This window comes from Quercus lobata, chromosome 1 (assembly GCF_001633185.2).
Source record: "Quercus lobata isolate SW786 chromosome 1, ValleyOak3.0 Primary Assembly, whole genome shotgun sequence".
Lineage (NCBI taxonomy): Eukaryota > Viridiplantae > Streptophyta > Magnoliopsida > Fagales > Fagaceae > Quercus > Quercus lobata.
The window spans coordinates 41,800,972-41,821,896 of NC_044904.1; the positions used below are offsets into that span (position 1 = coordinate 41,800,972).

General features: G+C 35.5%; 2 protein-coding genes across 2 annotated transcripts; both read left to right on the top strand.

The window, feature by feature from the left end:
- Positions 1 to 11,353: 11,353 nt before the first annotated feature.
- On the top strand, positions 11,354 to 14,765 carry LOC115954116 (F-box/LRR-repeat protein At4g14103-like). The gene is made up of 4 exons (XM_031071999.1): positions 11,354 to 12,178; positions 13,293 to 13,448; positions 13,553 to 13,774; positions 14,670 to 14,765. Exons 1-4 carry the CDS (start codon positions 11,354 to 11,356, stop codon positions 14,763 to 14,765), a joined length of 1,299 nt encoding a protein of 432 aa, XP_030927859.1.
- A 3,034-nt stretch (positions 14,766 to 17,799) lies between these two features.
- LOC115954117 (F-box/FBD/LRR-repeat protein At5g56420-like) lies at positions 17,800 to 20,077 on the top strand. Its single transcript, XM_031072015.1, has 4 exons — positions 17,800 to 18,393; positions 19,195 to 19,350; positions 19,455 to 19,676; positions 19,943 to 20,077. Exons 1-4 carry the CDS (start codon positions 17,800 to 17,802, stop codon positions 20,075 to 20,077), a joined length of 1,107 nt encoding a protein of 368 aa, XP_030927875.1.
- Positions 20,078 to 20,925: the final 848 nt, after the last annotated feature.

A 20,925-nucleotide genomic window follows, 5' to 3' on the forward strand; every position in this document is an offset into this window, starting at 1 on the left:
TCTCTCTCTCTCTCTCTCCATTAGCAACCGTTACCAAAATTTGATGATGATTCTATGACATTAAATATGCATTATTAGTTTATTTTTTATTTTATTTAGTGTTTCTAACTTGATTTGTTTTGTATTTCATTTTTCCTTTGATGCATTGGGTACGAGAATGAATGTTTCCCTAGCATTACTTCACTTAATATGGACAATTTTATTTATTTAATTTAGGAAAAATATTATATTTTAAATTTTTTTAAATTAAAAAGGAGAGGAAATATAAATAATTTAATGATATATATGAGGGGTGTGGCTGAATTTAAATGTTGAATAAAATTATATGAGAAAAAAAGTAAAAATAAAATATATAACAGTAAACACTAACTTATCCAAATCATTCAATGTAATATAATAATAGTATATTCTTATATACTATCTTTAATTCTTTATAATGCAATATGATAACATTTAACAATCAAAGTGATAAAAGAAATAAAAATAAAAAACTAAAAACACAAAACTAAATTTCATCAACCAAAATAGAATCCTAAAGAATACAACACTTTATCAAGCTAAAACAGAGATGCAAGAAAAATAAAAATAAAATGCACCAAAAAATTGAGGGAGAAAGAGTGGGAAATAACCCATTTTTTGTGAGAGAAAATTATGTAAAAAATAGAAGAGTGAATGACAAATTTATACTAAGAGAATGATAATAAAAAGAAATAAAATAAAGAAAGATAAAAGGAAAGAGGAAGAGTGATATCAAGGTAGAATGTTTAAGGAGATCAAAAGGTAAAGGGAATGAGAAAGGTTGGAGAAAGTGTAAATGTTAAAAAAATGATTACAATTTGATGAGCACAATTTTCTTTTATTTGAATTTAAGTAAAATATTACTTTTTTTAAATAAAAGAAAGAGAGAAAATATCAATAATTTAATGATAAGGAGGATGTGGTTGAATTTGAATATTGAATAAAATAAGATGAGAAGAAAAAAAATAAGAAAAATTAAAAGATATAACAATAAACACTAAATTATCTAAATTATGCTATGTAATGGAATACTATTATATTTTTATCTACTATCTTTAATTTTTTATAATGTAATTGGATAAAATTTAACAATCAAAGAGAAAAAATAATAATAATAACTTAAAACACAAAACTAAATCATATCAACCTAAATTAGAGTTCTAAAAAACAAAAAGTTTTATCAACCTAAAGCGGAAATGCAATAAAAATAAAAATCCACCAAAACATTGAGAGAGAGAGAGAGAGAGATAACCTCTTTTTTTGAGAGATAACTATGCAAAGAACGGAAGAGAAAATGACTTAAGAGGGAGTGAATAAGAAGAGACAAATAAAGGAAGATGAAGGTAAAGATGAATAGTGATATTAAAGTAGAGGGTAGTGGGAAGATAAAAAGGTAATGGAAGAAGAAAGATTGAAGAAAGTGTAAATATTTTTTTTTTAAAGTGAATGTCAAAAAAAATTATAGGAAAATTGGAAATAAAAAGGAAATATAATATATATATATATATATAGATGTTAAAACCGACAAAGATGAATTGACAAACCTCATATTCTGCTTCAAATGTAACACTTTGACATCTTTCCATAATGGGGACTTGACTATGCATGCAACAATCATTTCTACCTTTGTATCCTTTGGAACAACCGGAAGTACTTAACGAAAATCTCCCCCCAAAATTAGTACCTTCCCACCAAAAGGTAAATTTACTTCCATAATATCTTTCAACGTTCTATCTAAAGATTCAAGTGCACGTTGATTTAACATTGGGGCTTTATCCCCAAAAATTGTGGTGGCACGTCTAATAAGTTCAGCTAAATCTAATTGTTTACTTATTAAGTAGATGAAGCATCGAGAGTTAAAGGAATCTTAAACCTAGAATGTGTTGTTCTTTCACCAGGGAGTAATGTTGCTGCTATGCCAGATGTAACTGTGGCAATTGCAATGTGACCGATTTTTCTCAAGATTGCCAATATAGTGTGATACAAAAATGTTTTCCCAGTTCCCCCTAGCCCATTAACAAAGAATATCATGCTTTCCTTACGATCAATAACTGTCATGATTGTCTCATATGCAACTCTATAGTTATTATTCAACATCTCAATTAAAGTGAGTTCTTCATTTACATTAGGAATGGTTAGCTCATCATGTATGAGTCTTGGTATAGCTGAATCATTGTCACATTCTCCAATTGAAATCGGCAAATCATACTTTGTGATGTGCTTTCCATGTTGCAAGACTAACACTTCTAAATCATTGAGAAGTTTATTTGTATGACGTGTCTCTGTTGTAACAGATGTTGATGGGTAATCTTCTACCATATATGGGTAGAACTCGTTCCACAATTCTCTTACTCCAATTGGTAGACAAAATACCAATATTGTTGCAAATAATCTTCTTAAAGTTGACGGCATTCGAATGTCTCTTGCCTTAAGTAAACAATGTCGTATGCTGTTATCATTCTCTAGTAAGCCCTTTTGTTTAGCTGCTTGCTTAAAAGTTAGATAGGTTATCCCATTGACAGTCAATAAATCGTCAAATCCTATTGGCCCCTTGACATGATTAAGAAGAACACGCAGATTGAACTTCTCTCCATTAAATGGTGAAATAGTGTATATCCTGCCCACTACTTTTTAATGAGATCTTCTTCGTGTCCTTGTTTTGTTTTTATAATCCCAACAATAATGCTCAGGAAACTCTCTATATAGATAATTTCATACATCATGATCAATCATATTCATATAAAAAAATTAAGTGAGCATTGTCTTTTTACTTTGCTCCAAAACATTGGCAATAAGTTCATGTGGTCTAAAGCGTACTTGTTGTCTATCTGGAAGATGAATTTGCAAATGAAAAACAGCAGGGTACATTCAATACATAGGAAAAGAAAATATCTTCCAACATGACTCTGGGGCACATACCCATCTTGTATCAATGTACTGTTGGACCTCATCATAATTTGGGCCTGGTCTAATTTCCATAGAGACACGATCTGGGCCTTTATACACATTTATATAAGTACTTTACACTCTTGATACTGCAACATATTTCAACATTAATATGACAATTATATTTCAACAGTAACCAAGTATTATATGGAATAACCTAAGTGTTATCTACCATAATCAAGCAATGATAATTTAATGGCACGAGATTATTAGTATCATATTGTTTGTAAATAGGATATGAGTCATTGCCTTGGTAGGTTTCTGGCAAGAAAGACTTTGGGTACCATTTTTTACATCGCCCATTTTTCATGCATGGTGATCTTGGAATTGTACTCCGCAAGGACCATGTATCATATGCGTCAATACAGCTTTATGTAATTAAGGTTGTTCCTCCTTACACGATATTTCTGCTTTAACAACCCGATCGTAATCCTCTAGATTATGCAATTTATCATTTTCAATTATAAGTATGTGTGCACGTGGTAAACCCCCTTTTTGGAACTCAAAGACCTGCACATATACAATAACTCTTCCGAGAACCCCCTTGACAATGATATCATCTTTTAATTCTTCAAATTTTGATTTGAAAACTCTTACAGGCAAGTCTGGATGATCTTGTGCAGTTTGTGCGGGTAAAAGCTATTTTTGGATTTCTTCCCATCCTGGATTGCACGTCACTGTGATGAATAAATCTGGCTTCCAAAAATTTTGAACCAATGACATTGCATCTTGAAATCATTAGATTATTCGCGCAAGCTTCCCATAAATGATGATGGTAGAATGGTTCTATGTTCAACATTTTCTAAATATAAGATGAAAAAGTTGGGTCATTAACAAATATTGATACTAATTCTCCATTAATAAAGTAATGTAAATTTCAAGTATAAAGTTTACATTACCAGTATCACTCTCTCTTTCATGGAAAGCATCTTCTAGGCCTTGGTACAGATCTGCCCTAATAGAATCTTGATTGTGCTTAAATCACCTAAGCTTGTGTGTTTCAATTTTTACATAATTATTAACAACATACTGTTGTGAAATGCGTCCTCCATACCAGATCATTGTGGCGAATCTTCAATAGTAGTAAAAATAGATTTAGATTCAATTATTTCATAATGTAAGCGGCATTTTGAAGTAGTAGATGGAAAATAATAACACTGTGGAAAAAGTATTAGGTACTGCAATGAATCATAAAATCCTGCTGTATCTTGAACATTGATCAAATTACCACCAAACGTTTGAACCAAAATTTCTTTGCCACTTAAACCTCCAGCTTCTTACCTCCTACAATAATAGCTGCCACTTGGGAAGCACTGGGAAGGCAATATTGAGGTTGGTTTAGAGGTTGTTCTTTAATGAGGAGTTTGCATTGATGTAAATATAATTGTAGGGACACGATTTTTAACGATCCAAGAATGATGTTGGGTTCGTATGAAATGGGCCCGAACAATATGATTTGTATAGAGTGGGTTTGAAAGGCTTGCCCTTGGTCGCTTGGGCAACGGTCTGGTCCTGATTTAATGGGAGTTCATACAAAGGTGGGTTTGGCCCGAATTGCTAAGCCTTACATCGATGTGGCTTGATGGGTTGACTCCTCGGGCTTAGTCCGAGGAGCATCACATTCTCGCCATTCTTCCTTTTTTGTAGGATCTTTCCATCCTCCTCTTTTCTCCCAGCTCTCTTTCCCTTTTATACTAGTATTTGCTTCTCGTTCTTCATCTACGTGTCAGTTTTTCCTTTTTCGGGGTAGTTACTCGTCCTATCAATCCATGCGTCAGAGTGGTTGGGGAAAGTTGAATAACATGGTCTGGAGTATGGGCTTGTCAGGTGCTGGGCTCCACATTATGGTGTTGGCAGCTTTCTCCCCTGTATTGTTCTTGTACTGAGTTTGTCCTTTACTTCAGGCATTTTGTGAGGTATTGAGCGTGAGATCGTCCTCGACCACATCCTTGGGCCTTTAAAGGACCTTCATCATACGTCCTTGGTAGTAGGGCTCCTTGGCCTGGGCTTTGGGCCCTTAATACAAGGTGGGCTGGGACCGCAGACTTTTGGGCCCCACAATAGCCCCTCAAAATCCTACTGCCCAGCCTTGTTGTTGGGGAGGAGAGTTTTGATGATGTAGGGCTCACATCATAGCTCACTCAAATTCTGCACTTCTACTAATATTCGTGTTTTCCCACTTACATGTGAGACGTGCCAAATTAAGAGGCATTCCTTTATTCACTCACGCAGAGTCCTTTGATGCTCCAGTATTCGAGGCGCGCCTTCACGAGGATCTTCAGATCCTACGGCTACGGATGAGGTTGGAAATTGAGCCAACTCTGCCTTGTCCGTAGCATTCCTTGGAAACTTGCATGGATTAAATGTCACCGGTTTGCTCTCTGTATAAATAGGATAGGGGGTCACTCCCTTTGCATATAAACCTTTCTGCTTCCTTCAGAATCATAACCCTTCCGCCATACCCACGATCTCCATTTCCAGTGCCATTATGCCTCAGAGCAATATGTTTGAGGCATGGGAGGGGATGAAGGGTCTTCACTTGCTTCAGAGGCACCGAATCCTTCCGATACTCAAGGTGATGTGGTCCGGACAAGGGAGGCATAGATTCAAAACAATTCTCCGCTTTGACAAGGGGGAAATGGTATTCCTCCCTCTTTCAGTCAAAATCCAAAGCAGGTACTGGTCGCACCAGATTCTTGGTGCGTCAGAAGCAAGGTTTTCCGCCATCAGCGTCGTCTGCTTTATCGCAGGCATGATTACGTGGAGGCTCATCAGCTTCTGGCTCCCGGCACCTTTTCTTCAACGATGCTGGCCACAAGTTGGGTTCCCTGCACCTTTTCTTCAGCTGCGCTAGCCCGGAGTCGGGCTCTCTGTACCTTTTCTTCAACGGTGCAAGCCCCAAGTTGGGCTCCTTTGCTGCCTGAGTTAGAGGCATGTAAAAGTATTGAGGAATGGCTTCCTTAGACAAAATTTTGAAGCGGCAGCACGTCTCTTCTCTGCATCTCTTCTTCGGCTTTTCCTTCATTCCCTTGTATCTTTTCTTTTTGCTTGGGTAGTTAGTTTCAGTATGAGCTTATTTAAGCTCCTTCATTGTACACTGTACTGTTCCTCTGTCTTAATAAGAAATGGATTTGCTTACTTTCAAATACTTTTCTTTTCTGCAACAACTACTTTATGCATGAATATTAAATGTGCATTTTCCTTTAATGATGCTTAGAGCAGGAAAAAACCTTGAAACAAATTCCTACTAGTTTGAACTTACTGACATTATCAAGTATAATAATGGTAATTCCCAGTAGATTAAACTCCTAAAACTAACCGAGATAACGGCTGGGCGCTTCGTAATGCATGCAAGGCGACCGTCCGAGAACGATAAACTCTAAATAATTCATCCGAGAGGGTAGCTGAGCAGTGAAGGACTTTGACTGTGTTTTTGACAACATATTGCCCTATATTGCATCAATCCCCTTGGTATTGAGGACCCGAGGGTAGACTGGGGGAATCCATGCAGTTTAGGGATTAGCCCAACTATCAATAGGGAACTCTTCCTTGAGGTAGATTCTAAGGGCCATATAATGTCCAAGCTGTGTCTAAACCCCATGTTGTCTCTTCTAGGTAGTTGGTTTCCCCATAGGCTTGAGTCCGAGGACCATGCAAGGCCTAGGTTCTGTCCAAAACTTGCATTTTTGCCTTTAAGTAGTTAGTTTCCCCATAGGCTTGAGTCCGAGGACCATGCAAGGCCTTGGTTCTGTCCAAAACTTGCATTTTTGCCTTTAAGTAGTTGGTTTCCCCATAGGCTTGAGTCTGAGAACCATGCAAGGCCTTGGTTCTGTCCAAAACTTGCATTTTTGCCTTTAAGTAGTTGGTTTCCCCATAGGCTTGAGTCCGAGGACCATGCAAGGCCTTGGTTCTGTCCAAAACTTGCAGTTTTGCTTTTAAGTAGTTGGTTTCCCCATAGCCTTGAGTCCGAGGACCATGCAAAGCCTTGGTTCTGTCCAAAACTTGCAGTTTTGCTTTTAAGTAGTTGGTTTCCCCATAGCCTTGAGTCCGAGGACCATGCAAGGCCTTGGTTCTGTGCAAAACTTGCAGTTTTGCTTTTAAGTAGTTGGTTTCCCTATAGGCTTGAGTCTGAGGACCATGCAAGGACTTGGTTCTGTCCAAAACTTGCAGTTTTGCTTTTAAGTAGTTGGTTTCCCTATAGGCTTGAGTCTGAGGACCATGCAAGGACTTGGTTCTGTCCAAAACTTGCAGTTTTGCTTTTAAGTAGTTGGTTTCCCCATAGGCTTGAGTCCGAGGACCATGCAAGGCCTTGGTTCTGTCCAAAACTTGCAGTTTTGCTTTTAAGTAGTTAGTTTCCCCATAGGCTTGAGTCCGAGGACCATGCAAGGCCTTGGTTCTGTCCAAAACTTGCAGTTTTACTTTTAAGTAGTTGGTTTCCCCATAGGCTTGAGTCCGAGGACCATGCAAGGCCTTGGTTCTGTTCAAAACTTGTAATTTTGCTTTTAAGTAGTTGGTTTCCCCATAGGTGTTCTGTCCAAAACTTGCAGTTTTGCCTTTAAGTAGTTGGTTTCCCCATAGGCTTGAGTCCGAGGACCATGTAAGGCCTTGGTTCTGTCCAAAACTTGTACTTTTTTCGAAGGTTAGCCCCTCGACCAAGGTGGGGAGAGTTAGCTTGAGGTTGGAAGCCCCTAGAGTTGTCCGTGCCATTGGCACTGTGAGATGTAGCCCCTAGCGGGAGTTTATGTCGGAGCAACAACTGCATGTTGCTAGAAATGGAGGAAACTTCGCGGACCTCTGCTTGATATAGACTTGACTCCACTGCCAGCCGCGCCAACGCGCAAGCCTTCCCACAGACGGCGCCAATTGTAGGGACACGATTTTTAACGATCCAAGAATGACGTTGGGTTCGTATGAAATGGGCCCGAACAATATGATTTGTAGAGAGTGGGTTTGAAAGGCTTGCCCTTGGTCGCTTGGGCAACGGTCTGGTCCTGATTTAATGGGAGTTCATACAAAGGTGGGTTTGGCCTGAATTGCTAAGCCTTACATCGATGTGGCTTGATGGGTTGACTCCTCGGACTTAGTCCGAGGAGCATCACATTCTCGCCATTCTTCCTTTTTTGTAGGATCTTTCCATCCTCCTCTTTTCTCCCAGCTCTCTTTCCCTTTTATACTAGTATTTGCTTCCCGTTCTTCATCTACGTGTCAGTTTTTCCTTTTTCGGGGTAGTTACTCGTCCTATCAATCCATGCGTTAGAGTGGTTGGGGAAAGTTGAATAACATGGTCTGGAGTATGGGCTTGTCAGGTGCTGGGCTCCACATTATGGTGTTGGCAGCTTTCTCCCCTGTATTGTTCTTGTACTGAGTTTGTCCTTTACTTCAGGCTTTTTGTGAGGTATTGAGCGTGAGATCGTCCTTGACCACATCCTTGGGCCTTTAAGGGACCTTCATCATACATCCTTGGTAGTAGGGCTCCTCGTCCTGGGCTTTGGGCCCTTAATACAAGGTGGGCTGGGACCGCAGACTTTTGGGCCCTACAATAATAAAATACATTTTTCCATAAATTGCTTTCCAAAATTTTTTTTCCCACTAAAATGTTTTCCAACAAAACAAATGAAGTGTAACTATACTGCAAACTACGTGAATGTGACATTAATAACAGTAAATTGGAAGAAAAAGGGGGGTCAACGAAGCTCAATTTCGGAAATGATCCTCTCTCATCCCAAAATCCTTCCTTACCAATGTTCTATTCTTTTTGATAAATAATAAATTTGATAGTTGCAGAATTTTTTTTTTTTTTTTTTTTTTTTTTTTTTTTTTTTTCTGTTATTCTATTATTGCTAACATATTTGTTATGTGACCGAAAACTAAACATATTAGTTACAAGACCTTATTTGGAATGTGAATAACTCGAGTTTTTGAAACTCTAGAGACTTAAAAATATAAATCATATTAGGTTTTTTCCATGGAATTCGAGTCTTTGAGTTCTTAATGAGGTTGATTGCATAACTAATATGTTTCATTTTCAGCTACTTAACTAATATGTTTGCAAAAAAAAAAAAAAAAAATACCAAGGAAAGGGGTATTTTATTATAAATCTGAACATTTTAGTTGAAAACACAAAAAAGAGGAACAAGACTCTTTGATACTTCCGTTCCAATGTTGCCTAAAACTTAAAAATCATACATCGCCACTTGTAATTCAGCCCACCTTGATAGGCCCAGGCCCACGTACTCGTTTCACCAATGCTCTGGCGTTCTACTCATTCCATCTCCATCATTTAAACTGGAGAGGGGCTTATCCAGTTTAAATTTTCTTTGGATAGCCAATTAGTATGGGTTATGAATAATGGTCCATGAGGCAAAGGCTTGTACAAAGGAAAAGCGAAGGGATAGTAGAGATAGTCCGTATGGGGACTGGTCGAGAGCAGGTTACTGTAAACAGAGTGAAAAATTAAGAAACAAACCACCAAGAAGGAACAAACTAACTCAGAACCAAGTACTTCAGGAGGCAAATTCGATGATCATGTAACGTGTAACTACCTTTAACAGATGAACGCGAGATTGCTGGATTGTCCCCTAATCCTTCGGGTGGCAGTTTGGATAACCGGTGTTACTAAGGTTTTAAATTGTGAAAATGGGATAAATCATGAACCCGAAATTATTGGAGACAGCCTAGCCTGGTTAGTGTTCCTATCTTTTATGAGCAGCAGAGTTTGGATGAAACTGTACCTCTCGCCAGTGAAGTCCTAGTTCGAATTGAGGAGGGGGGCTGAAGTAGAAAACATTTTTTTGGGGGTGAAAATCATAATTAGCATTCGTTTGGTATTAACAAAATATCAAGATAATCATTTCTTATTTTGTTGCAATACAATTATCTATGTAAATGAAGTTTCAACACTGTTTTAATTCTTGAAAATTATTTGTGATTGATTCCATACTAAATGTTGCTGTAATTACGTTTTTAATGTATAAGGTCATATATCATAGTTGATATACCTATAAAATTTATGTTTATTATCTCATAGTCAACATAAAAAGTTTATTCCTCATTAGTTTGTGAAAAATCCATAGTCAACATAAAAGTTTTGGGACTCGGGTTTGGTTGTTATTATTTGTAGATGCAATCTTACCCATTCAACTGAAGTGCACAGCTCCAAATTTCTGTTACTTTATCAATTTTGGTAGTGGTAGAAATGTAAATAAGATCTGCCAAATGCCAATGACCTTTAGGTCAACTAACACTTCTTGTTATTACCAATGGAGATGCATAGGGTTCAAATCTCCTTCCTCCACTTGTGATGTATTAAAAGAGAAAGAAATGCAAATAAGATCCAATCAAACAAATAAATACAAGATAAATAATGGGAGTATTTTTATATAGGAACCAGTTGACACAGGAAAAATAAATGCTTCTGTGGAAAAAAAATTTAAAGATAGAGAATTAAAGGATAGAATACTAGAAGTTAGCACCATGCAGATAAAAACCACTAGGAGTCGGCACCTAGTTGGTTCCAAAAGAAACTTACATTCATCAAAATCATCTCTCTTTGATAGGAGTATATAGTCTATTTTATAGGAATACTAAGCCCTACTACTAATTGGTGTAGGGAAACCTTAATTGCCTTATGACAAATATACCATTAACTTTGAATAAAAGTACTAATAAACTTAATCAAATACTACCTAAAATAAAATACAATAAACCGAAAAGACAATTGACTATGGACAAAAATCTTAATTTTATTAGTACTTGATTGTACTTGGAATACAATAAACCAAAGACATAAAAGTACTTAATTGTATTTTGTTGTGCTGCATTGCTTGATGTTGTGTATTTGGAGTGAAAGGAATGTTAGATGTTTTGAGGGATGTGAACGGTCCTTGCTAGAGATTAAGTCCTTTTTCTTACATTACACTCCTTGTATGGACTGTGGCTCTGTCACATTTTTCTTATTTTTCCCTTCCTATTTTACTTTGATCATTGTAATTTTGGTTCATTATTTTTGCCCCCACAGTACATCCCCAATGTACTCGGGTTGACTACTTTTTTAATAAAATTATTCGTTACCTATCCAAAAAAAAAAAAAATTGTACTAAATTAAAATAAATTTCTCTGTCTCCTGCATTCACCAATCAATCTGGTCAAGATTCTGAGCTGTTGAAAATTTTGGAATACACTATGTCTCTACAAATTTTTCTACCACAGCATTTTATAGATATTGTTATAGCTGACAAAGTATTCTTAATTTTAGGTAAGTAACAAACCATTTGAAAATGGATGAAAGTGGTCTTATTCAAAAACCCAAAAGGCAAAAGTTGAATGAAGAACAAGACATTGAAAAGGACATAAAAAGCTTAGACAATTTACCTGGCGAGATTGTTCATATATGCTTTCCTTATTGCCAACAAAAGATGCTGCAAGGACAAGCATACTTTCGAAAAGCTGGGAAAATCAATGGATGTGCATTCCCAATCTTGTCTTTCAACAACTGTGCCATGGTGAGAGAACACTTTTCAAGAATTTTGTGGATAGAGTGCTTCTTCTTCGTGATTCTGATATAGAAAAATTCACTCTCTATTTTCATGTGCTACATGATGCATTTCTTGTTAATGCGTGGATCTCTGCCGTAGTAAGGCATAATGTTCAAGAGTTGCATATTAGCCTATCCGACTTTGAAGGATCATTTTCATTGTCTGATTGCTTGTTTACTTGTGAGACGCTGACACGCTTAAATATTGATATGCCCTGTATACTTAAACTTCCTCCTACAATTTATTTCTCAAAGCTCAAAATCTTAGCTCTTAGGTGTGTTAGCTTTTCAGATTGGCACCCCACCCAGAAGCTATTTGCTGGTTTTCCAGTCCTTGAGAACTTGTGTTTGGATGAGTGCCATTGGATGAATCAAATGGTTGTGAGTATTAGTGTCCCCAAGCTTTCTTGGTTGACCATACATGAAACTGAAAGGAAAAGGTTGACTGATTTGGATGGTTGTCAGGTCACGATTTTGGGAGTTAGTCTCATAGGATTTTACTACACGGGTGAATTCTTCAATGAATATTCTTTATGTAACTCATCCTTACTTGAAGAGGCATCCATTTATGCTTGTGGCTTCAAGAAAAGACCAAGACAAGTTGTTGTCAACCGTATTTATAAGCTTCTAAAAGGGGTCTCTAATGCAAAAGAAATAATGCTTTCAAGCTATGCTGTTGAGGTATGGTTGCTTCTCTCTTCATAATTTCTAAAAATTTGAATATAGTATTTTAGTATCCACATAATGGTGGTTTAAGCCCTCTTCAATTGCTTGCATAAATATGTTATCATTTAATGGTAAAACTAGAAAAGGTAGCAAACTGTAGGTTGATACTAATGTCATATAAAGGAAAGTAAGCATTTGTGCTTTCATGCTGGTTGAGTTGTAACATATGTTTAAAGAATATTGTTGTAGAGAAGGAAATGTTATGGCACAGAAGAGACTTGATTCCTGACCAATTAATCATATGTGGATTCAGCTTTACTACGTTTGAAATCATTTTATTAACATTGACAAACAATTTCACCATATTCAAGAATTTTTCACTTTTGCTTACAATCTGCATCCTATGTGGGTATATATGGTCCAAAAAACTCCCAGATTCAAAATCCCATATCCCTATGCTAAGTTGCTAACTTCAAAGATATGATATATTTTGGGTCCCAGTGTACCTTTAGTTCCAAAGAATTTTTCTTTTGGTGATTTAATAATTTGATTGTCAAGAAAACCATATGAATGATGAGAACTTTCTTTGTTTTTTTTTGTTTTGTTTTTAATTAATGATGCTTACAAAATCAAATGGGTTAAAAATAAATTATATTAATTTAAAAACTGATTTAGTAAAGAATGAATGCTCCCAAATGAGTAGTTTCTATATTGCAATGGGAAAAGCATTGGAGAGGTGCTACTTAAATGAGTTCTAATTGAATGATTAGAGTTTCTGTATATTGTCAATGTTGTACCGTAGGCTGTCATTGTCTCATTGATATTGAATACAATTTTTTGTCTTCTTTCTAGATAAAGTCTGGAACATATGGCGTACCCCAATACCCCATCCAATATATCTTATCACTTGACCCAAAGCCTAAGTGACTTCTTACATACATTAGTTTTTAATGATTGGAAATTATTTAAATCTTTGTTTAATTCTAAGTTCTTATTCAATTATCTTTAATCACACTTCACAATCGTATTTACACGCTTTTAAAAATGCACTTGTCATTTACTTTCTTTCTTTTTTGCTATGTTCCACGAAGTCTCTTAATTATGATGCATTTCTTTAAACTATTGGTAGGCTCTAAAATATGCTGCAGAATTCCCACGTCATATGCCTATGTTCAATAAATTGCTGAATTTGGAATTACGGCGAAGGTCAATAAATCTTGGCTCCACAGCACTGTTGAAGATATTGCAAGAATCTCCCAATCTTAAGACTCTGGAATTTAGTGAGGTAACTTCACCCGCACTACCATGATTACTATCTTATATCTGTTCCATATTATTGTTGCTTTTTGCCGTGATGATTAAAACATCTAATGTGCAATGATATATTAGGTGTTCAGTCTATCCTCAGATTGTGAAAAAGATGATAGCATACTGGACCCAGTGCCTCCATGTTTATTGTCACAGCTAAACTGCATTAGAGTTTGTTGTTATCATGGAGATGAAAAGGAGCTATCTGCAATAAAGATTTTGCTCGAGAATGCGCTGGTCTTGAACAAAATAGTTATATATTGTTCAAAGCATTTGGCAGGGGACTTGGAGAAGCAGGAGAAGGTTTTTGAACAGTTATTGAAGCTCCCTAGATGGTCAAAAAATTGTGAATTTGTTTTTGAACTCTCATGAAAGCGTTTAATACCTATTTCTTGGAAAATGTGATACTATGTCTATTTATTTCATTTTACTTTGAACTTTAAAGACTCCATTTCCTTTGCTCCCTGCCTTAACCTTCTACTTAAATATGTAACTTAGTTTCTCAAAAAAAAAAAAAAAACTATGTAACTTGCTGTCATGTGATGGTAATTTGTACTAGTTATTTCTCTCTTAGCAAGGCTTTTACTGTCCATATATCAATGCTACATCAACCTAAGATTTATGCATTCTATGGCGCATAACAGGCATTATATTGCTCATGGTTTGTAGAATATCTCAATACTTTGGCCATTATATTGCTACCGAAACTTTCTTTCCCCTGCTTAGTACTAGGAGCAAGGGGTTGAAGATTGAAGTTATCTGTTGTGTAATTTGAAATAGGGTTATGTTAATGAGTGCTTTAAAGACACAATTATAAGTTGTAATGCACATTATATATATACGCAAGTTAATGATTCATTAGCTTACATGCATAAATTTATTGTGGTTTTGTGTTTTTTTTTTTTGTTTTTTTTTTTAAAAAAAACCCTCATTTCTCTCTTTTGGGGCTGTACATTATTGATTTGCCTTCAGTTTTCTTTTACCATTTTTATCTCGTAATGCTTAAGCAAAAGAAAGAAAAAGTATCAGTGTGGCTAAATGTGGGCTTGAGATCAATCTAATTTTCTATTTGTTTTGGTAGAAAATGTTTTCCTAGGAAAGTCGTCCTTGTTTTTAAATGAGTAGAGCCAAAAACAAAAGAAGTCAATTGAAAACGTTTTTGTGGATTGTGGTAAACAAAATACGCCTATTATTGTAGGCCATGGCAATCACCATTGATGGTATGGTCGCCTTTGTTGCCATACCACCACCACCACCACCATTAACACCTCCTTTGTCACCACATGGTCTTTGATGTGCCATCTGACTTGCCTTTGCCACCACAACCACTACATGTTAATATGATATTTGGTGGGATCAAAACAAAATAATATATTTTCATAATCATTTTCAAAATCATTACCAAACACAAACACAGATTTTTCAAAAATAAATTTTTTATATGAAAACTGTTTTGGCTTGAAAATAGTGCTTTGCCATTGCTAGTGCTATCCTCACCTCCGTCATGTAGATGATTTTCTTGGGAATCATAGGATCTTTTTCTGAGTTAATCAAACATAGGGAACAAATCTGTGACATTTAATAATAGTAGTACATTGGAAAAAAAAAAGGGAGGTCAGCCTAGCTCAAGTGTGGGAGTGATCCTCTCTCATCCCCAATCCCTTCCTTTCCAATGGTTTTTTTTTTTTTTTTTTTTTTGGGGGGGGGGGGGCGGGGACAAATTTGATAGTTAAAAAAAAAAAAAAAAAAAAAAAAATACCAAGACATCAATCAGTTTTTGGTGTAGTACATTGGAAAAAAGGGAGTGACATTTAATATTAGTAGTACATTGGAAAAAAAAAAAAGGGAGGTCAGCCTAGCTCAAGTGTGGGAGTGATCCTCTCTCATCCCCAATCCCTTCCTTTCCAATGGTTTTTTTTTTTTTTTTGGGGGGGGGGGGGACAAATTTGATAGTTAAAAAAAAAAAAAAAAAAAAAATCTACCAAGACATCAATCAATTTTTGGTGTAGGCAGGAATTGAACCCAAAATCTCTTATTCAACTATTATAGACTTTACTAATTGAGCTAGTGAATAGTTACTATTAGGACAAGTGACTCTCAAACTAGTGACAACCTATATATAATCATGTTAAAAAAATCTATGGGCATAACCGTCCAAATAATTAGCCAACCAGTATGTGAATAGCACAACTCAAAGTTCATAAATATGTGTGATGAGCAGCATATTCACAACAAGTAGCAGGTGCTTTTTCAAAAGATGAGCTTAACACCCTTCGCATAAAGGAAGGGAAACATAAAGGGAGTTTACCTCTGCCTTCTTCTTTCCGATTGATCAAATAAATAAAAAAATCTAGTTGATTACAAGACTTTCGAATAAAGGATAGTTTCCAGTAGAGCAAGAAGGCTTAGTCATCTTTCTGTCTCACTCAATCCAACGGAAGGATGAATGCTAGAGACTCCTCCTAGTAACCCATCTCCAAAATCCAGAGAAGTGTTCTTGAAGACATGGCGGGCTCCAAGCTTGCACCCTTCTCCATTACCAAATCATGGATCACCCGAAGGGTGAGCTTCTGGCAATTAGCTTTTAGAACTAAGATAATTTAATAGGCATTCAGCATTTTGAGTTGGAAGGGGGCAAGCAAATGAAGGGAGGCATTACGGGCCCAGGATGTTCCGGACTTACCCTGGCTGAATAAAAAAAATCATAGGGGCTAGATTTTCCTTAAAAAAATAGTATAGTTTTGTCAGATTAATTGATACAAATTTTGGGTGTGTTTTAAGTATGCTACATATAAATATGTAAGCATGCACACTATAATATATTATCTTATAGATGTAATCCTGCATGATAAAACTCCCCCTTTGCTTAGTTTTATAAATTCTGTTCACAACTAGTCAAGTTCAAAATAAGGAGGGTTGCTGTAGTTTAATCTGCTAACATAAAATTTAGTCACTTTATTATGGACCAATCTACTACAAATACAACTTGGGGTGTCCTCTACGAATACATGGGGTCGATCCTAATTAATTTGTGGAGGACCAATAGTTAAAAGTTTTGGGAGTAAGGTTTGGTTGTTATTGTTATTGTAGATGTAACTATGCATAGAAAATTTTGATTGCTAAAAAATTGGAACAAAAAAAAAAAAAAAAAAAAAAACCTAAGATCACTAATGTTGATGGTTTATCCGTTGACTGAAGTGCACAGTTCTGAATTTCCTGTTACTTTCTCAATTTTGGTTGTGTTAGAAATGCATATTAGATCTATTTATGACCTTTAGGTCAACTGAAACTTCCAGGTATTTCCAACCACGGCGTTCAAGTTTCAAATCCCCCTCCCCCACTTAAGATGTATAAAAAAGAACAGAAATGCAAATAAGATCCATCCAAATATATGAATATATAATGGGACTCATGGGAGTGTTTTTTGTGTAGGGACTAGTCAATCTAGTCAAGATTTTGAAATGTTGAAAATTTTGGAATAGCTTATGTTTTTAGCTGAATGTTTGTACCTCACTCTTTTTTTACTAAGTTTTCTATAACAACATTTGATAGATATTGCTATAGCTGACGGTATTTGTTATGGTTCAGACAACACCAAAAGGAAATTGCATTGCAAGTGAATAACAATCTAAGAAGATAAGGATGTTGGTTTTCTAGTTGAATTCAAATAAAGCTCTTGATTTCAAATAAGGTTCTGCAGTAGATTAGGATGAGAATTTCTGCAATAAATTAGGATTAGTATTTGTATTTCAATTCCAATAGGAGTTGGATCCTATATTTTAGGAATTTGTTGTGATGAGGATTATCTCCTCACTAGTATTTATGTAAGTAGGAATTATGAATGAAGCAAGCAGAAATTAAACCAAAAATTCTATTATCCCTCTCAAGTTGAGGAGGTTAGTCACCTCAAATCGACTAAGTTATCTTTTTATTTTTCTGGTTCACAACAGTATTCTTAATATTTAGTATCTAGCAAACCATCTGCAAATGGATGAAAGTGCCCTTATTCAAGAACCCAAAAGGCTGAAGTTAAATGAAGAACAAGATATTGATGAGGACAGAAAAAACTTAGACAATTTACCTGAGGAGATTCTTCGACACATACTTTCCTTACTTCCAACAATAGATGCTATAAGAACAAGCATGCTTTCTAAAAGGTGGGAAAACCTATGGACATGCATTCCTAATCTTGACTTTCAACAAAGGCTGCATTATGATAGAACACTTTTCTTGAATTTTGTGGAAAGAGTGCTTCTTCTTCACGTTTCTAATATAAAAAAGTTCACTCTCTATTTTCTAGTGCAACATGATGCATCTTGTGTTAATACATGGATCTCTGCGCAGTAAAGCATAATGTTCAAGAGTTGCAAATTTGCCTTTCCAACATTCAAGAACCATTTTCATTGCCTCATTGCTTGTTTACTTGTGTGACACTAACAAAGTTAGATCTTACTATGCCTTGTATCCTTAAACTTCCTCCTACAATTTGTTTGTCAAAGCTCAAAATCTTAGTTCTTAAGGGTGTTAGCTTTTCTGATGAGCACTCAACCCAAAAGCTATTTTCTGGTTTTCCAGTCCTTGAGGAGTTGTGTTTAGATGATTGCCGCTGGATGAATCTCAAGGTTGTGAGTATTTGTGCTCCCAAGCTTTCTTCCTTGATGATACAAGACCCTTATAAGAAAAGGTGGAGTGATTCGGATAATTGTCAGGTTACGATTTTGGGAGTTAGTCTCGAAAGTTTTTACTACACTGGTGAATTCTTCAATGAATATTCTCTACATAAGTTAGCCTTACTTGTAGAGGCATACATTAATGTTTGTGGCTCTAGAACAAGACCAAGACTAGTTGCTAACCGCATGTATACCCTTCTAATAGGGTTCTCTAATGCAAAAGAGATAATGCTTACAAGCTTTGCTGTTGAGGTATGCTTGCTTCTCTCTTCATAATTTCATTTTTAAATTTATAGTGTCGACATAATGGTGGAAATTAATCCCTCCTTTTCAATTGCTTACATAAATATGTTATCATTTAATGGAAAAACTAGAGAATGTAACTTATGTTTGAAGAATATTCTTGTGGGGGAGGAAATATTATGGCAGAGAAAGAGTCTTGATTCCTGACCAATGAATTACATGTGGATTCAGCTACCTACATTTGGAATCATTTCATGAACAATTGATAAGCAATTTCATCATATTCAAGACTTTTAACTTTTTCTTACAAGTTACAATCCAAATAACTCCCAGATGAAAAATCCTCCCTATCTTAACTTTAAAGATCTGCTATGTTATGGATCCCACTTTTCCTTTAGTTTCTAAGATTATTTTCTTTTGGTGGTTTAATAATTTGATTGTCAAGAAAATTATATGAATGATGAGACTTTTTTTCTTTTTTTAAATTAATGATGCTTACAAAATCAAATGGTTTAAAATTAAATTGTAATTATATGAAACTTTATTTAATGGCGTATCCTAACCTCAACCAATCCCTTACCACTTGAGCCAAAGCCTAAGTGATCACTTAATGATTAATTGGAAATTACTTAAGTTTTTATTTAATTCTTAGTGGTTGCTTATCTTACAACCTTTAGTCACACTTCACTACCATATTTGCATCCTTTCATAAATGCATGTGTCATTTCTCTCCCTCTTTTTTTTTTTTTTTTTTGACTATGTTCCAAAAAGTCTCTTAATTTTGATGCATTGCTTTATACCATTTCTTAGGCTCTAAGATATGCTGCAGAACTCCTTCCTCATATGCCTATGTTCAATAACCTGCTGGATTTGGATTTCATTGACGGGTCAATAAATCTTGACTCCATAGCACTGTTGAAGATATTGCAAGAATCTCCCAATCTTAAGACTCTGGAATTTAGTGAGGTAACTTCACCAGCACTACCATGATTACTATCTTGTATCTGTTCCATATTATTGCTGCCTTTTGCCTTGATGATTAAAACATTTAATGTGCAACGATAAATTAGGGGGTTAGTCTGTCCACAGATTGTGAAAAAGTTGATAGCATACTGGACCCAGTGCCTCCATGTTTTTTGTCACAGCTAAAGTGCATTAAAGTTGGTTATTATAATGGAGATGAGAAGGAGCTATCTGCAGTAAAGATTTTGCTCAAGAATGCAGTGGCCTTGGACAGGATCGTTATATCTTTTTCAAAGAATTTTGCAGCGTACTTGGAGAAGCGGGGCAAGGTCTGTGAGCAGTTTTTGAAGCTTCCTAGAGGGTCAAAAAATTGTGAATTTGTTTTTAAAATGAGCTTTTTTTGAGCTTTTACACTCAGAAAAGCCTTTAATACTTATTTCTTGGAACATGTAAATGTATGGCTATTTCATTATAGTTTGAACTTTAAAGACTACATTTCCTTTGTTCCTTTCCTTAAACCTTCTACCTAAGTACCTAACTATGTAACTTGCTGCCATGTGATGATCATTTGTGCTAGTTATTTCTCTTCCAGCAGGCTTATGCTGTGGAACCTGAAAGGGCTACTTTTGAGAGATATAAACCAAGAAGTACTGCTTCAACTCTATTCTCTTTTGCTGTCCGTATATCAATGCTACATCAATCTAAGATTTCTGCATTCTATGGCATATAACAGGAGTCTTGATTTAAACAAGCTGATGGTTTGTAGAACTTGAATGTCTCACAGCTTTTGGCCATTATACTGCTACCAAAACTTCTTTTTTTTCCCCTACTTAGTACAAAGAGCAAGGGGTTGAAGTTATCTGTTATGTGCTAATTTGAAATACCCCTCATTTTCTTCCGTTTCTATTTATTAAAAAAAAAATATATATATCATTTCTATCTTTTGTGGAGTGAACATCACGCCAAAGGTGCGTAATAGGCTATGCATTATTGATTTGCCTTCAATTTTGTTTTCCTTTGTTTGCATTTTTATTTCATAATGCTCTAGCAAAAGAAAGAAAAGGTATCGATGTGGCTAAATGTGGACCTTGAGATCAATCTAATTTTCTATTTGTTTTTGTGGAAAATGATTTTCTAGAAAAGTTGCCTGTGTTTTTCAGTGAGTACAACCAAAAACAAAAATAAATTGAAAACGTTTTTGTGGTCAAACAAAAAACAAGCCCACAGTGGTGAAAATCATTTTCCATTTTTTAAAAATAGTAGAAAACATATTTTGTAATTCGTGTGTCCTAACTCCTTCTATTCCTTTGTGATGCCAATATTATCACGGTAAGGAATATACATGAAATTTCCAAATTTGTAAGATGCAAAAATGGAGAAAAAAATATGCGTTAAAGAAAACAATTACACAAGACAATATTTATGTGGTTTAGCAATTTGCCTACGTTCATAGAATTGTAATGATTCACTACTTTCAGGGAAAAATACAAGATGCGGCAGCACAATTTATCTCTCTCCAAACAACACACTTAACCCTAATCTAAAACCACTATATTTATATTATGCACATAGGATTCA

What these genes read in the sequence shown, in the direction of transcription:
- LOC115954117 (XM_031072015.1), top strand. Translation starts at nt 17,800, where the DNA reads ATGGATCTCTGCGCAGTAAAGCATAATGTTCAAGAGTTGCAAATTTGC. An exon ending in AGACTCTGGAATTTAGTGAG is followed by an intron (nt 19,351 to 19,454) that starts GTAACTTCACCA and finishes ACGATAAATTAG; the next exon opens with GGGGTTAGTCTGTCCACAGA. An exon ending in ACTTGGAGAAGCGGGGCAAG is followed by an intron (nt 19,677 to 19,942) that starts GTCTGTGAGCAG and finishes CTCTTCCAGCAG; the next exon opens with GCTTATGCTGTGGAACCTGA.
- LOC115954116 (XM_031071999.1), top strand. Translation starts at nt 11,354, where the DNA reads ATGCTTTCCTTATTGCCAACAAAAGATGCTGCAAGGACAAGCATACTT. An exon ending in TTTCAAGCTATGCTGTTGAG is followed by an intron (nt 12,179 to 13,292) that starts GTATGGTTGCTT and finishes AACTATTGGTAG; the next exon opens with GCTCTAAAATATGCTGCAGA. An exon ending in ACTTGGAGAAGCAGGAGAAG is followed by an intron (nt 13,775 to 14,669) that starts GTTTTTGAACAG and finishes CTATTATTGTAG; the next exon opens with GCCATGGCAATCACCATTGA.